The sequence below is a fragment of the Dama dama genome, chromosome 9 (genome assembly GCF_033118175.1).
Source record: "Dama dama isolate Ldn47 chromosome 9, ASM3311817v1, whole genome shotgun sequence".
In the NCBI taxonomy this organism is placed as follows: domain Eukaryota; kingdom Metazoa; phylum Chordata; class Mammalia; order Artiodactyla; family Cervidae; genus Dama; species Dama dama.
The window spans coordinates 25000998-25018341 of NC_083689.1; the positions used below are offsets into that span (position 1 = coordinate 25000998).

General features: G+C 35.5%; 1 protein-coding gene across 4 annotated transcripts in view; it reads left to right on the forward strand.

Annotated features, from left to right (window-relative positions):
* KIF3A (kinesin family member 3A) overlaps positions 1-17344 on the forward strand; it is an 85432-nt gene that overhangs the window by 4152 nt on the left and 63936 nt on the right. For all 4 annotated transcript variants that reach the window (XM_061150790.1, XM_061150786.1, XM_061150788.1 and 1 more), the window contains exons 3-4: positions 15932-16076; positions 16211-16295. In XM_061150790.1, coding sequence (XP_061006773.1) covers positions 15932-16076; positions 16211-16295 — 230 coding nt within the window. The remainder of the gene's footprint in view (positions 1-15931; positions 16077-16210; positions 16296-17344) is intronic.

The window sequence follows — 17344 nt, forward strand, 5'->3', positions numbered from 1 at the left end:
CTACAGTACATGGGTCCGAAAGAGTCAGACATTAGTGAGCGACTAACACTTTCTTTGATTTAGTGTAATATTTTTGAGGGTCATCCATGTTGTAGCATATATCAGTAGTTCCTTTTTTTTTTTTTTCCACTAGTTCCTTTTTATTGTTAAGTTTTATTCTATTATATGAAAATACCACCTTTTATGATCTTTGGGGATTTGAATGATTCTAGTTTTTTGGCTATTAAAAATGATGCTGTTAGGAACATTGTTTTGTTAAGTCTTTCTGCAGATAAGTTTCAAAATTTGTCTTGGATAGATACCTAGGAGCGAAATTGCTGTGTCTTGTGGTTTATGTATGTTTATCTTTTGAAGAAACTGCAAAACAGTTTTTTACAGTGTTGACTGTATTTCTTTTTTCCCAACAGCATGGTATGAAAGTTCTAGTTTCTTTATGTTCTCACCAACTCTTAAACTATCATTCTTCTTAATTATAGCTGTTCTAGAGGATATGTAGTGATATCTCATTGTATTTCCCTAATGATTAACAACATTAAACATCTGTGTACTTATTGGTCATTTATGTATCTTCTTGGTAAAATATCTCTTAAAATATTTTACCCATTTTAAACTTTGGTTGCCTGTGTTCTTATTATTCAATCATGCTCTTTATATATTAGATTCATATTCATGATCAGATACATGATTTGAAAATATTTCTCCCAGTCTGTGGCTTGTCTTTTCATTTTCCTAGTGACGTTTTTTGAAAAGTTTTATATTTTGTTGAAGTCTAGCTATCAGTTTTTCTTTTATCATATGCTTTTGGTGACATAGCTCAGAAATTTTTTCAAACCCAGGACCAGAAAGATTTTCTCCTGTGTTTTTATCTAGAAGTTGTAAACATTTAGATCTTACATTTCTTAAAAATAATTTCGTTTATTTTTTTGGCTGTGCTGGGTCTTCATTGCTACAGGGCTTTTCTCTAGTTGTGGCGAGCCAGGGCTGCTCTCGAGTTGCAGTGTGCAGGCTTCTCATTGCAGTGGCCTACTGACAAGGGTCAGTAGATGTGGCACATGGGCTTGGTTGCTCCACAGCATGTGGGATTCCTGGACCGGGGATTGAACCTGTGTCTCCTGCATTGGCAGGCAGATTCTTCACCACTGAGCCACTGGGAAAGCCCTCTGGCCCATTTTAATTTTTATATATGATGTGAAGTTAGGATTTGAGTTTTGTTTTTTTTTCTTCCTTTCTCTATCTCACTCCCTTTTTTCCTTATCTTGCTTGTGGATATCTAGTTCTGGCATTATTTATTGTGAAGACTACTCTTTCTCTATTGAATAACTTGGTGCTTTTGTCAAAATTCAACTGACCACAAATAGGTGGGCTTATTTCTGGATTGTCTGTTCTATTCCATGTCTGTCTTGTTTTAATTATTATAGCTTTGTAAAATGTTTTGAAATTAGGTAGTGTATGTTTTCTTATTTTGTTACTCGATCAAAGTTGTTTTAACTTTTCTAGGTCCTTTGCATTTTTGTGTAAGTTTTAGGAACACGTTGTCAATTTACATATACAACCTCCTAGGATTTTGGTAGGGATTGGGTTGAATTACTATTCTGACAGTATTGAATCTTCCAATACATGAACATGATATATCTATTTATATCTTAATTTCTCTCATCATTATTTTGTAGTTTTTAATTGCAGATCTTGTACTACTTTTGGTAAACTTTCTTAAGTATTTTTTGATGCTTATTGTGAACAGAATTGCTGTCATAATTTTCTTTGGGCAATTGCACATTGTTAATGTATAGAAATGTAATTGATTATTTTAGACTTTTTAAATTGAGATAAAATTTAAATAACATGAGTAAGTGGTAAAGCGTTAGTCATTTCAGTCATGTTTGACTCTTTGCGACCCCATGGACTGTATCCCATCAGATTCCTCTGTCCATGGAATTCTCCAGGGAAGAATACTGGATGGAGTGGGTTGCTGTTCCCTCTTCCAGAGGATCTTCATGACCTAGGGATCGAACCTGGCAGGTCTCCTGCATTGCAGGCAGATCCTCTACTGTCTAAGCCACCAGGGAAGCCTAATAAGTTCACTATTTTAACCATTTTACACTGTACAAATTAGGGTGTTTTAGTACCTTCATATATGCAACCATATATCTGTTTCTAGAACACTTCCATCACCCCTCAAAGAAACTCTGTACCCATTAGCAGTTACTGCCAATTCTCTCTCTCCTGCCCTGGCAATCACTTACTTTGTGTGTATGAGTTTGCCTTTTCTGGGCATTTCTAACATATAGAGTCATATACCATTTATTCTGGTGTGTCTGGCTTCTTAACATGATTTTAAAAATTTATTTACTCACTTAGCTTTTGGCTGCACTGGGTCTTCACTGCTGCTCTTGGTCTGTCTCTAGCTGCAGTGGGTGCTGTTGCAGAGCCTGGGCTCTAGGGCGCGGGTGTTTAGTTGCCCCATGGTGTGTGGAATCTCCCCAGTCCAGGGATTGAGCCTGTGTCCCTGGTATTGGCAGGCAAATTCTTAACAGCTGGACCATCAGGGGAGTCCTAGCATGATGTTTTTGACGTTCATCCATGTTGTTGTATATATCCATACTTCATTCTTTTTTAATGGCCAAATGATGTTCCGTTGTCTGGATGTACTATATAGTTTATTCATCAGTTGATGAACATTTGGGTTGTTTCCATTTCTTGGCTTTTATGAATAATGTTGCTATGAACATTGTTGTACAAGTTTTTATGTGAACATAAATCTTCAGTTTTCTTAGGTACCTAGGAATATAACTGCTGAGTCAAAATGCTACCTGCCTTCATGTTGATGTTTGGCAGAAACCAACAAAATTCTGTAAAGCAATTATCCTTCAATTAAAAAATAAAACAAAACAAAACAAAAAAAAGGGTAACTGGGTAACTGCCAGTCTGTTTTCCACAATGGCTATACCATTTTTACATTCCTACCAGCAATATGTGAAATTTCCAATGTCCGCATAACTTTGCCAAAACTTGTTATTTGTCTTTTTGATTATAGACAATGTAGTGGGTGTGATCTCTCATGTGGGAGCTCATGTTTTGCAACTGATTTTTGTATATTTTGTATACTGCAACCTTGCTAAACTTATTATTCCTAGTAGGCTTTTTTTGGGGGAAGGTAATCTCCCTAGGATTGTCTACACACAAGAACTCATCTGAAAATAATGACAGGACAGCTTCTTTCTTTCCAGTCTTTTTGTTACCTGAATTGCCCTGTGTAGAATAGAAATGGTAAGGGGGGACATTTTTGTATTGTTCCTAATCTTAGGGAGAAAGCATTCATACTTTTACCAGTGTGAAGTTCTCTGTAGATTTTTCATAGACACTCTTTACCAGATTGAGTGAGTTCCTGTTTGTTCTTTCTTTGCTGAGAGTTCTTTTCAGGAGTGTATATCAGATTTTGCCAAATGCAGTTTTTTGCACTTACATTATTTCTAAAAGTTTTTTAACATGGTCCATTACATTGATTGATTTTTAAATGTGAAATCAGCCATGCCCCTTGGTCGTGGGGTATTATCCTCTTGTATAATGTTAGATTTGATTAGCTAAAATGCTGTGTAACATTTTTGCAACTGTGGCCATGAGGGATGTAAATAATGTGGTTTTCTTGTAATGTCTTTGTCTGGTTTTGGTGTCAGAATAATGCTAGTTTCAAAGAAAGAGTTGAGAAGAATTCCCTCCTTTTTAATTATCTGGAAGAATTTGCCTAGGATTAGTATTATATCTTCTTTAAGTGTTTGGTAGGATTCACCAGTGAAGTCTACTAGGCCTGGAATTTTTTTCATGGAAAGGTTTTTAGCTACACATTGAATTTCTTTGATGGATAGAGGAATATTCAGGTTATTTTTTGTTTTTTTTTTTAGTGAGCTTTGACAGTTTGTCTTTAATGGAATTTGTCTGTTTCATCTAAGTTATGGTCTTTATTGGAGGAAAGTTGTGTGTGTCAATCCTCTATCCTTATGTTAGAATGTAGAGATGTAACCTTTTTCATTCCTGATATTGGTAATGTGTGTTCTCTTTTTCTCCTGATTAATCAGGCAAGAGGTTTATCAGTTTTATTGATCTTTTCTAATTTTCTCAGAGAACCAATTTTTGGTTTTACTAATTTTTCTTATTTTTATGATTTTCAATTTCATTGATTTCTTCTTTGATCTCTTTTTATTCTGTTACTTACTTCATCTTCTTTTTCTACTTTGTTAAGGTAGAAGCCAAGGTCATCATTTTGAGACCTTTCTTCCTTTATAATAGAGGAATTTAATGCTCTAAATTACCCCCTAAGTACTGCTTTAGTGACATCATACAGATTTTGACATAGTGTGTTTTCATTTTATGCAGTGCAAAATACTTTCTATTTTCCCTCTTGATTTCTGGGTTATTTAGACATGTCTTGGTTTCCAAATGTTTTGACATCTTTCTGTTACTGATTTCTAATGTAATTCCATTTTAGTTAAGAGAAGATACTCTATGTAACTTGCATCTTTTGTTTTATGACCCAGAATGTGGTTTATTATTATTCAGTGTTTTGTGTATATCTGAAAAGGATGTATATTTTTGCTGTTGTTGGAATTTTTATAAATGTCAATTAGGTCAATTTGTTTGGTAGTGTTCAAATCTTCTGTGTACTTAATTATTTTCTACTTGGTCTGTTATTGAGAAGGGGGTATTGAATTCTTTTATTCTTGTATTTCCCTATGTCATTAAATCTGTCAGTTTTTGCTTCATATATTTTGAAACTCTCTGAGTAGCTGCATAAATGCTTAGGGGTGTTAAGTTCTCTTGATGAACCTCTTTTTCAGTATTAAATGATTTTCTTCATCCTTGGTAATATTCTTTGCTCCAATATCTACTTTGTCTGATATTATTATAAACATTCTAGCTTTCTTTTGATTGGAATTAATGTGGTATATCTTTTTCCATCCTTTTGCTTTTAACCTATATGTGTTTTTATATTGAAAGTTCATTTCTAGTAGGTAGTTGTCCTGGAGGTCACTAAGATCACCCCAGGTTTATTGATTGCTAGGAGGATTCATGGGACTCAGCATATGGTTATACTTACGGCTTTGGTTACTAGAACAAAAAGGATACTGAAAAAAAGAATCAGCAAAGGGAAAAGGTGCATATTGTGAAGTCTGGAGGAAATCAGGTACAGACTTGTAAGAGTTGTCTCCTAGTGGACCCTCAGGATACACTTAATTCTCTTTGCATTGATTGTGAGAGTACTTGTGAATGTTGTCTGTCAGAAAGCTCTGCGGAGAGACAATGCCCAAGGTTTTTGTTGGAGGCTGCTCATGGAGGCACCCTCAGCTTGGTACATGCAAAGATCCCAGACTCTCATAAGTAAAGCAGATGTTTAGTATAAACCACCATGTTTATACAAACAGTTTGGGCATAGTGTTATTCTTAATAGTCAGGGGTTGGTGGGAACCCTTCCTAAATCTGAATTCCCAGATATCAGCCAAAGGCCAATTTTGAAAGCGGGACTTTGAAAGTATAGCTTTCTCAGGTCTGCTAAGTTAGCTGTTTTCTGCGCAGCAGCATGTGACTGGTCTTGGGTTTTAGTCCAGTCTTATCTCTGCTTCTTAATTAGGGTATTGAGACAGTTTCTATTTATTGTAATTACTTGCTTAGGTGTAAATCTGTCATCTTGCTGTTTGTTTTCTGTTTGTCCCATTTGTTCTTTGTTCCCTTTTTCTCTTTTTATGCTCTCTTTAAAATTAATCTAGTGTTTTTCTTATTCCATTCTATCTTTGTCGGTTTATAGCAGTGTATCTTTGTTGCATTTTAGTGGTTGCTTTAGGGTTTATAATATAAATATTAAATATATTATGGTTTTACAAGTGCTATTGTACCACTTTATGGATAGTATAAAAACTAACGCTATACTTCCATTTCTCTCCTCCTAAGCTTTGTGCCATTGTTGTCATACATTTTACTTGTGCATGTTATAAACTCCAAACCATATTGTTATTATTTTTGTTTAAACCATCAGTTATATTTTAAAGAAAAAAATTGTGTTTATTTACCTATGTAATTACCATTTCTAGTATTCTTTGTTCCTTTATGTAGATCCATATTTCCATCTAGTATCATTTTCCTTCTGCGTTGAAAATTTTTGTTTAAACATTCCTTAGAGTGCATGTCTACGGGTGATAAATTATTTTAGCTTTTGTAGTCTAAGAAAAGTTTTTTTTGCCTTTGTATTTGAAGGATATTTTCACTGGATATGGGATTCTAGATTGATGGTTTCTTCCTTTAGTATGAAAGACAGTGCTCTTCTTTCTTCTCATTTAAATTATTTTCTGATCAGAAATCTACTTTCATCCTTTTCTTCTTCTTCATGTAACATGTCTTTCTCTGGTTGCTTTTAAGATTTCCTCCTTTGTCACTGGCTTTGTCAGTTTGTTTATGATATGCCTTAATGTATTTTTTCTTCATGTTTTTGGGCCATAGTTCATTAATCGGCTTGGATCTGTGGGTTTCATCAAATTTGGAAAATTTTCAGTCATATTTCTTCGAATATTTTTTCTGTCCTCTCCACTTTGGGGGGGGCATATAATGACACATATGCTTAGCTGCTTGAAATTATCCCACAGCTCACTGATGCTGATTTTTTACTTTTAATTTTTTTCTATGTTTCATTTTAGATTGTTGGTATGTTTTCAGGTTTACAGATCTTTTCTTCTACAGTGCCTAATCTACTATTATCCCTGTGTGTTGTATTTTTCATCTCATACACTGTAGTTTTCATCTCTAGAAGTTTGATATGGGTTTTTGTTATATCTTCCATCCAAGTTCTTCCAAACTTCCATCCAGAGTTTCCACTTTATTGTATAAAGAGTACAGTTTTTATAACTGTTTTAAAATCATCTGCTAGTTCTAACATTGTGTTAGTTATAAACTAATTTTGATTGATTTCTTCATTATGAGTCATCATTTTGCCTTTTTTTTACAAGCTTGGCAATTTTTGGTTGGGTGTTCTGAATTTTACTTTGGGTCTTGGATTTTTTTTCATTCTATAAATATTCATGAGCTTTGTTCTGGGATGTGCTTACTTGAAAGCAGTTTCATTCTTTCAGGTCTTTTTTGTAAGATTTTTTGGTTAGGACTAGAGCAGTGCTCAGTGTAAGGTTATTATTCCCCACTACGGAGGCAAGGCCTTACTGTATACTATATGTTCCTAATGTCCTGTGAATTATGAGAGGCAACAAATACAGTTCTTGGCCTTTGTGAGTGCTGGGGACTTTTCCTTCCCATCTTTCCATATGATTCCTTCCCCTACCACCCATACTTAGATAGTTTCCTTATACTTTTGTGCTAACGAGTACCCAGCTGAATACTCGAGGAACTTCTGTAGATCTCTGGAGCTCTTTTTGTGCAGCTTTCTCTTCTCTGGGAATGTGTCCTCCAAATTTTAGCTATGTTGGCCTCTTTGGAGTCTCAGCTTCTTCTCAACTCAGGGAATCTGCTGACAGCTGCTTGGGTTCTTCCTCCTCCTCCATGACTTGGATTCTCTCTCATGACAGGAAGCTGGGCAATCATATGACCTACCTTACCTGTTTTTCATCTTTCAGGAACCACAGCCCTTTGTTGACTGATGTTCATTCTCTTGAAAACTATTGTTTTATATATTTGGTCTGCTTCTTGTTCCACCGGGAGAGTGAATTTGGTTCTTATTCCATCTTTGTTGGGAGCAGAAATGCCACAAGTTGAATTTTGAACTGTTATGTATATATAAAAAATAAACATTATAGAGAGTAATGTGTGAATGTCAAGGACTTTCTGCTCGTTTTCTAGTGTATTATGCTGACTGAAGATTGTTGATAGTAAAAAATAGAAAAACATTTTGAAAAAGGACAAAAATTAGGAATGCTATAATATATAATGCAGTTTACTCTGCATTATTCACATGTAGTTTAATTGTAACTATTTGGATTCTCAGTAGCAAGTACATAATCCTTCTACCATTTAAAAAAGATTTTTAAAATTAATAAGCTATTTTTAGAACATTTTATGTTTGCAGTAACATTGAACAAAGTAGTGAGAGTTCCCCCATGTCCCAAAATGCACAACCTTCCCTGCTGTCACCATCCTGCACCACAGTGATTACATTCGTTAAAATTGATGACCCTGAAAAAAAAAAAATAAATAAAATAAAATTGATGACCCTGTATTAGCATATCATTATCCTCCAAGCCCCATAGTGTGCATTAGTGTTCTCTCTAGATATTGTACATACTGTGAGTTTGGACAAATAGATAATGACAGTTATTCACCATTGTAATATCGTACACAGTTGTTTCACTCTGTACTCCACCTGTTCATCCCTCCCTCCCCCTTAAACCCTGGCAGCCACTAATCTTTTTACTGTCTCCATAGTTCTGCTTTTTCCAGAGTGTCATGTAGTTGGAGTTATATATATAGTATGTTGCCTTTTCCGATTGATAGTAACATGCACTTAAGTTTCCTCCATGCCTTTTCATGACTTATTAACTCATCTCTCTTTTTTTAATCAGTGAATAATATTCCATTGTCCTGATGTACAACAGTTTTATCTGCTTACTAAGGAAATCTTGGTTGCTTCCAAGTTTTGGCAGTTATATATAGCTGCTGTAAATATCCATGTGCAGTTTTTTGATGAACCTTCTGTCATTTTAAGTATTAGTGATCGTTAGAAACAAGGAGACTGGGTAAAATCTCAGGCCATTTTTAATTTTTAAAAACTAACATTTAAAAAGTTCATATGAAGGAAATGATAGCATTAGATTTGTTAAGAGTGACATTTAAAAAGTAGAAATTTGGATTCTCATTTCTGAAAATAAGATGAGATTCTTTAATTTTAGGAGGTTTGTGGTCCTTCTTTCTCACTTTTAATATTGTAAATTAGTATCCTTTTAAAATTTTTTAAAATTTAATTTTTATTTCATATTGGAGGATTTACAATGTTGTGTTAGTTTCAGGTATATAGCAAAGTGATTAGGTTATACGGATATCCATCTTTTTCGGATTCTTTTCCTGTATAGATTAGTACAAGTAATTGAGTTCCCTGTGCTGGACAGTATGTCCTGTTGATTATCTATTTTATATACAGTATGTGTGTATATTAATCCCAAACTCCTGACTTATCCCTGCCTACCAAGTTTCCCTTTGGTCACTCTAAGTTTGTTTCTGATGTCTGTAAGTCTGTTTCTGTTTTGTAAATAAGTTCATTTGCATAATTTTTTCAAGATTCCTCATATAAGTGATATCATGTGATAGCTGTCTTTCTCTGACTTCACTTGGTATGATAATCTCTAGATCCATCCACATTGCTTCAAATGGCATTGTTTTATTCTTTTTTATGGCCAACTAGTATTCCATTGTATATAGGTACCACATCTTTATCTGTTCTGTTGTTGATGGGCATTTAGGTTGCTTCCATGTCTTGAGTATTGTAAATAATGCTCTAATGAACATTGGGGTGCCTATATCTTTTTGAATTATGGTTTTCTCTGGATAAATGCCCAGGTGTGGGATTACTGGATCATATGGTAGTTCTAGTTTTAGTTTTTTAAGGAACCGCCATACTGTTCTCCATAATGGTTATACCAATTTACATTCCCACCAACAGTGTAGGAGGGTTCTCTTTTCTCCACACCCTCTCTAGCATTTATTATTTGTAGACTTTTTAATGATGGTCATTCTTACTGGTGTGAGATGATATGTCATTATAGTTTTGATTTGCATTTCTCTGATAATTACTGATGTTGAGCATCTTTCATGTGCTTCATGGCCATCTGTATGTCTTCTTTGGAGAAATGTCTATTTAGGTCTTCTGCCCATTTTTTGGTTGGGTTATTTGGTTCTTTCATATAGAACTTCATGAGCTGTTTGTATATTTTGCAGATTAATCTCTTATCAGTGGCATACTTTGCAAATGTTTTTTTCCCATTCCATTTAATTTTGTTTATGGTTTCCATTGTTGTACAAGAACTTTTAAATTTAATTAGATCTGATTATTATTTTTATTATCCTAGAAGGTGGATAGAAAACAGTCTTGTGATTTATGTCAAAGAATTCTGCCTATGTTTTCCTCCAAGAGTTTTGTAGTATCTGGTCTTACATTTAGATCGTTAATCCATTTTGAGTTAACTTTCATGTATGATGTTAGGGAGTGTTTTATTTCTTTCTTTCTTTTTTTTTTTTTTTAATATATAGCTGTCCAGTTTTCCCAGCACTGTGTATTGAAGAGATAGTCTTTTCTCCATTGTATAGTTTTGCCTCCTTTGTGATAGATTAATTGACAGTAGGGGTGTGGGTTTATCTCTGGACTTTTCTATCCTGTTACATTGATCTATATTTCTGTTTTTGTGCCAGTACCATGCTATTTTGATGACTGTAGATTTGTCGGATAGTCTCAATCAGGGAGCCTGTTTCCTCCAGCTCCTTTTTCTTTCTCAGGATTGCTTTGGCTATTCTGGGTCTTTTGTGTTACCATATATGTTAAAATTTTTTTTTGTTCTAGTTCTGTGAAAAACGCCATTGATCATTTAATAGAGATTGCATTGAATCTGTAGATTGCCTTGGGTAGTATAGTCATTTTGACAATATTGATTATTCCAATCCAAGAACATGGTATAACTTTCCGTCAGTTTGTGTCACCTTTGGTTTCTTTTATCAGTGTCTTACAGTTTTCAGAGTACAGGTCTTTTGCCTCTTTAGGTTTGTTTTAGGTACTTTATGCTTTTTGATGCAGTGTTAAATGGAATTGTTTAATTTCTCTGTCTGATCTTTTGTTGTTAGTATATATAGAATTGCAACGGATTTTTGTGTTTTGACTTTGTTTGCGACGTTACCAAATTCATTGAGCTCTAGTAGTATTCTGATAGCATCTTTAGGATTTTGGATGTATAGTATCATGTCATCTGCGATGGTGACAGTTTTACTTCTTTTCCAACATGGATTCCTTTTATTTCTTTTTCTTCTCTGATTGCTGTATCTAAGACTTGCAAAACTATGTTGAATAAAAGTGGCAAGAATGGACATCTTGTCTTGTTCCTGATTTTGGAGGAAATTCTTTTAGTTTTTCACTGTTGAGAATGATGTTAGCTGTGGGTTTGTCAAACATGGCCTTTGATTATGTTGAGGTAGGGTCCTTCTGTGCCCACTTTTTGGAGAGTTTTTATCATATATGGGTGTTGAATTTTGTCAAAAACTTTCTGCATCTATTGAGATGATCATACGGTTTTTATCTTTCAGTTTGTTAATATGGTTTATCACACTGATTGATTTGTGGGTATTGAAGAATCCTTATATCCCCAGAATAAATCCCTCTTGATCATGGTGTATTATTCTTTTAATGTATTGCTGGATTTGGTTTGCTAGTATTTTGTTGAAAATTTTTGTGTCTGTGCTCATCAGTGATATTGGAGCCTGCAATTTTCTTTTTTTGTAATGTGTGGCGTCTTTGTCTGGTTTAGGTGTCAGGACGATAGTGGCTTCATAGAATGAGTTTGGGAGTGTTCCTTCCTCTGCAATTTTTGGAAAGTTTCAGAGGTGTTAACTCTTCTCTAAATGTTTGATAGAATTTGCCTGTGAAGCCTTCTGGTCCTGGACTTTTGTTTGTTGGGAGTTTTAAAATCAATTTTAATTTTCAGTTCAGTCGCTCAGTCATGTTGACTCTTTGCGACCCCATGGACTGCAACACCCCAGGCTTCCCTGTCCATCATCAACTCCCAAAGTTTCCTCAAACTCATGTCCATCGAGTCAGTGATGCCCTCCAACCATCTCATCCCCTGTTATCTCCTTCTTCTCTTGCCTTCAGTCTTTTCCAGCATCAGGGTCTTTTCCAATGAGTCAGTTCTTCCCATCAGGTGGCCAAAATATTGGAGTTTCAGCTTCAGCATCAGTCCTTCCAGTGAATATTCACGACTAATTTCCTTTAGGATTGACTGGTTTGATCTTCTTGCAGCCCAGGGAACTCTCAAGAGTCTTCTCCAACACCACAGTACAAAGGCATCAGTTCTTTGGTGCTCAGCTTTCTTTATAGTCCAATTCTCACATCTATAAATGACTACTGGAAAAACCATAGCTCTGACTAGAAGGACCTTTGTTGGCAAAGCAGTGTCTCTGCTTTTGGTTGTCTAGGTTGGTCATAGCATTTCTTCCAAGGAGCAAGCGTCTTTTAATTCCATGGCTGCAGTCACCATCTGCAGTGATTTTGGAGCCCAAGAAAATAAAGTCTATCACTGTTTCCATTGTTTCCCCATCTGTTTGCCATGAAGTGATGGGACTGGATGCCATGATCTTAGTTTTTTGAATGTTGAGTTTTAAGCCAGCTTTTTCACTCTCCTCTTTGACTTTCATCAAGAGGTTCTTTAGTTCCTCTTTACTTTCTGCTGTAAGGGTGGTGTCATTTGCGTATCTGAGGTTACTGATATTTTTCCCGGCAATCTTGATCTTAGCTTGTGCTTCATCCAGCCTGGCATTTCACATGATGTACTCTGCATAGAAGTTAAATAAGCAGAGTGACAATATACAGCCTTGATGTACTCCTTTCCCAATTTGGAACCAGTCCATTGTTCCATGTCCAGTTCTAACTGTTGCTTCTTGACCTGCATACAGATTTCTCAGGAGTCAGGTCAGGTGGTCTGGTATTCCCATCTCTTGAAGAATTTTCCACAGTTTGTTGTGATCCACACAATCAAAGGCTTTGGTGTAATCAATAAAGCAGAAGTAGATGTTTTTCTATAACTCTCTTACTTTTCCTTTGATCCAACAGATGTTGGCAATTTAATCTCTGATTGCTCTGCCTTTTCTAAATCCAGTTTGGACATCTGGAAGTTCCTGGTTCACGTACTGTTGGAGCCTGATTTGGAGAATTTTAAGCAGGAAAATTGAGCATTTTAGGAATCAGTGAACATTTCAGGAATGTTTTGGGTTTTAGTTCTAGAAGGTCTTGTAGGTCTTCATAGAACCGTTCAACTTCAGCTTCTTTAGCATAACTGGAGACAGTGATCAAGACCATCCCTGTTGTACCTTGTAATTGGTCTGTTTGTATTTTCTATTTCTTCTTGGTTCAGTCTTGGAAGGTTGTATATTTCTAAGAATTTGTCCATTTCTCCTAGGCTGTCCATTTCATTGACATATAGTTGCTTGTAGTAGTCTCTTATGATTCTTTGTATTTCTGCAGTGTCCATTGTAACTTCCTTTTCATTTTTAATTTTATTGATGTGAGCCACCTTTTTCCTTAATGAGTCTGGTTGAAGATTTGTCAGTTTTGTTTATCTTTCAGAGAAGCAGCTTTTGATTTGATTGTTCTTTTCTGTTTTCTTTGTCTCTATTTCATTTATTTCTGCTTCTCCTCTGATCGTTTGATTTCTTTCCTTCTACTAATTTTGGGTTTTGTTTGTTCTTCTAGTTACTTAATATACTTTTAAAATTAGTAATGATCATGTATTTAATCCATTCATAGAAATTGCATTCATTTTATTTATGTATTTTTTGGCTGTGCTAGGTCTGTGTTGCTTTGCATAGGCTTTCTCTAGTTGTGGCAAGCAGGGGCTACTTTTTGCTGTGGTGTGTGGCCTCTTATTATTGCAGTGACTTCTCTTGTTGAAGAGCACAGGCTCCAGGCACACAGACGTCGTGCGTTGTGGCACAGGCTCAGTGGTTGGAACCCGTGGCCCCTGGTGTGTGCAGACTTGCAGAGTTGTGCCATGCAGCCTCAGCACTTGTGGCTTGCGGGCTCTAGAGTGTTGACTCAGAGGCACACAGGCTTCGTTGCTCCACAGCATGTGGAATCTTCCCAGACCAGGGATCCAACCTGTGTCCCCTGTGGTGGCAGGCAGATTCCTATCCACTGCACCACTAGGGAAGTCCTGCATTAAGTAGGTGTTAATTTTGAGTTAAAATTTTTTTTGGTTATTACATACTGGTAAAAATACATGGGCTGTGGAGCCAACTGGAGTGTGTCCAGATTTTGTTTAAAATGACATAGACCAAGTAATTCAACCTCTCTAAGCCTTTGTTTCCTCAGCTAAATTGTGGGGATATAAATATTGCCTAGCTCTTAGGATTGGGGTGAAAAATAGGAATGCATATAAAGTATATGACATAGCACATAGCAGATGGTCAGTAAATGATAGCTGTTGTGTCTTTTCTAAAATGCAGTATATGAATTCATGGTATTTTTAGCTCCTTTTAATGTAGTAAGTTATATTCTTAATGAAAGAGTTTGAAATACTTAGGGAGTTAGATAAAAATCTACTTTCTTAGCCTTTCTCGTTTCTGCTGGCACTTCCTGGGCTGTATCTGTTGTACTGTCTCCTGAGGAAGTCTCACCCAATGCCACAGCTTCAGCTGGCAAATGAGTCTTATCCATCTGCCTGCTTGCTGGGCACGTCCATGTGAGTGTATCATAGACTTAAAGCTTAGTACCTCCACACTCGTTGCATGATGTTCCCTTTCAAACTGTCCTTTCTTCCAGTGGTGTTCACCATCTCAGTACATAGCTAGCGTTACATTCCCTCAGTCAAGCCAGAAATTTGAAAGTCACCCTCAATTCTTCCTTTTCCCTGGTCTGCTTTTGACTAGTTCTTTCCCAGGCCTCTTGATTCTAACTGCTAAATATCTGTGAAATACTTTCCATCTTTTTCATCCCCTTCTATTGTCAGCACCATCTCTTACCTGGTTAACCGTGTCAGCCCTCTAACTGGTTTCTTCACTTCTTCCGTTGCTTTTTTCCAGTTCTTTGTATACAGTATAGCCAGTGACTGTGATGACAGTCTTCTTCACTTTGTTTTTTAGATAAGCTCTAGAACCTTAACATGTTCTTCATCACCCTGTATAATTAAGCCCCTCAATTTCTTTAGCTCTAACCGCATCCACTGTCCTTCTCCATCTCTGTCTTTCCCCTTCTGGTCTCCTTGCGTTTTTGCGGAATCTCCCTTCTCTTTTTTGCCTTTTGCTGTCCATCTGTTTCTAACTCAAGCTCATATATTATATGGACTCTTCTGGAAAGCTTTCTTTGACCTCTTCCCCTTTCCTTCTGCCTTAGTTTTCTTGCCTAGATTATGTTCCTGACTCTCATGTAGAACTCTGTGTTTCTCATTCCCAACACTCATCTTGCTTATAATTATTTGGCTAATATGTTCTCTCCAAGATGACACATACTATGACATTAAAGATTGTGTTTGTCATTGTGTCCCTGAGGCATAGCACCATGCCAGGCTCAGGTGTATAGTATTTGTTAAATGAATTAATTTGGATATTTAGAAAATTTAAATTGTATCTGTAATTTCTTATAATATATAGTCACTTCTTTTTGTTAATTCCCCCTATTCCTTGTAGCTGTTACTTAAAACTTTTATTTTGAAATAACATACTTATTTTAGGATTAGGCTATTTGCTCGGTGTCATGTTGGTTGCTTGAAGTAAATTGTTTCATGTGATTCTTGTTTCATGTGATCATTGCACAATAGTTATTCTTATCCTCATTTTACTATTGAGGAGATAATCTTTGGGTAGATAGTTTCTAAGGTCAAATGTCTGAAAAGTGGCAAATGTGTGGATTCACGTTGAGGTCTTTCTACTCTGGAACCTTTGTTCTTTTGCTGTAACTATACTACTTTCTCTAATGTCCGCATTAAGTAATTAACATAAACAAGAAATTTCTTAGGATTAGCTAAAATGCTCGATTTTGCATTTATCTCATTGGCTCTAGAACTTTAACAGTACTGTGCTCGTGTGGTACACAGTTCATGCTATAATTGCTGAAAATAAAGGAGAAATTTATATTAGAATAAACTTAAATCCAGGCTAGAAATTGCATCACTGTGTCAAAAGAATTAATTTTAAGAGCTATTGTTCTGTAGCATCAGACTGTAGAATCAGACTTGATTTTCTTCATTGTTTTCAGGGACTATTTTTGCATATGGACAAACTGGAACTGGCAAAACGTTTACCATGGAAGGTGTTCGAGCTGTTCCTGAACTTAGAGGAATCATTCCAAATTCCTTTGCTCACATATTTGGTCATATTGCAAAAGCAGAGGGTGATACGAGGTAAAATAACTATTTTCTAATATTGAGAAGTACAAACATAAGAAAGATGTACAACCTTTATAAACACATTTTTAAAACTGTCCTAATATTTCACTGCTTTTTTTTTAAATTTAAGAATGATGTTTTCTTTACAGATTTTTGGTTCGAGTGTCTTATTTGGAAATATATAATGAAGAAGTTCGTGACCTTTTGGGCAAGGATCAGACACAGAGGTTAGAGGTAAGGATAGTTGAAATTGGAGTACTTCCCAAAGCAAGAGAATGTGTACTGAATTAAGTTCTTTTTTGAACAAAATGTACTCTTAATATTTTATTATTTTTGACCAGGAAACTTGATAACATATTTCAAATATACAACTATTTTAAACACTTATGCACTGAAAAGTCTTGGTTCCTACCCTATTTCTCCCTACCCTAAGATAACCACTTTCGGTATCCTTTCAGTGTTTTTTATGTAAATACAAATATAATTTTATTTTTACTCCTATGTAGCACCCTATATACATTGATCTGCACCTTTTTTTTAAAATTAAAATTTTTATTGAGATTAAATTCACATGCAGTTGTAAGAAATAATACAGAGAGATTACCCTTTACCAGTTCTCCCCAGAGATAACATTTTACAAAGCTATAATGCAATATCATAATGATATTGATCTTGATGTAATCCACAGATATAATCCATTTGAATCCATTGTTCAAATGCCCCAGTTTTTCTTGTAGTCATTTGTGTTGTATACTATTTTATCACACATGTAGATTATTTTATCCACTGTTGCAACAAGGTACTTAAACTGTTCCATCTCAAAGATGCCTTAAGTTGCCCTTTTATAACCACACTCCACCTCTCTGGTGACCACTCTCCTCTGTCCCCATCCCTAACCCCTGACAACCCTAAACTGTTTTCCAGTTCTACGGTTTTGTCATTTCAGAAGTGTTATGTAAATGTAAATATACAATATGTAACTTTTTGGAATTGGCTTTTGTGACTTTGCATAACTCCCTAGAGATTCATCCAACTTGTTGCATGTATCAATTACTCATTCCTTTTTATGTCTGAGCAATAGTGCAGTGTATTTAACCATTCATCTGCTGAAGGACAACCATTCACCTGCTATGCATAATTTGAGGCTGTTATGAGTAAACCTGCTATGAACACCCACGCATAGATTTTTATGCAAACATAAGTTTTCATTCTCTGGTATGAATGCCCAAGAGTACTCCAGAATTTAAAGTTAGAAGTTTTTTAAAAAATTTAATTAATTAATT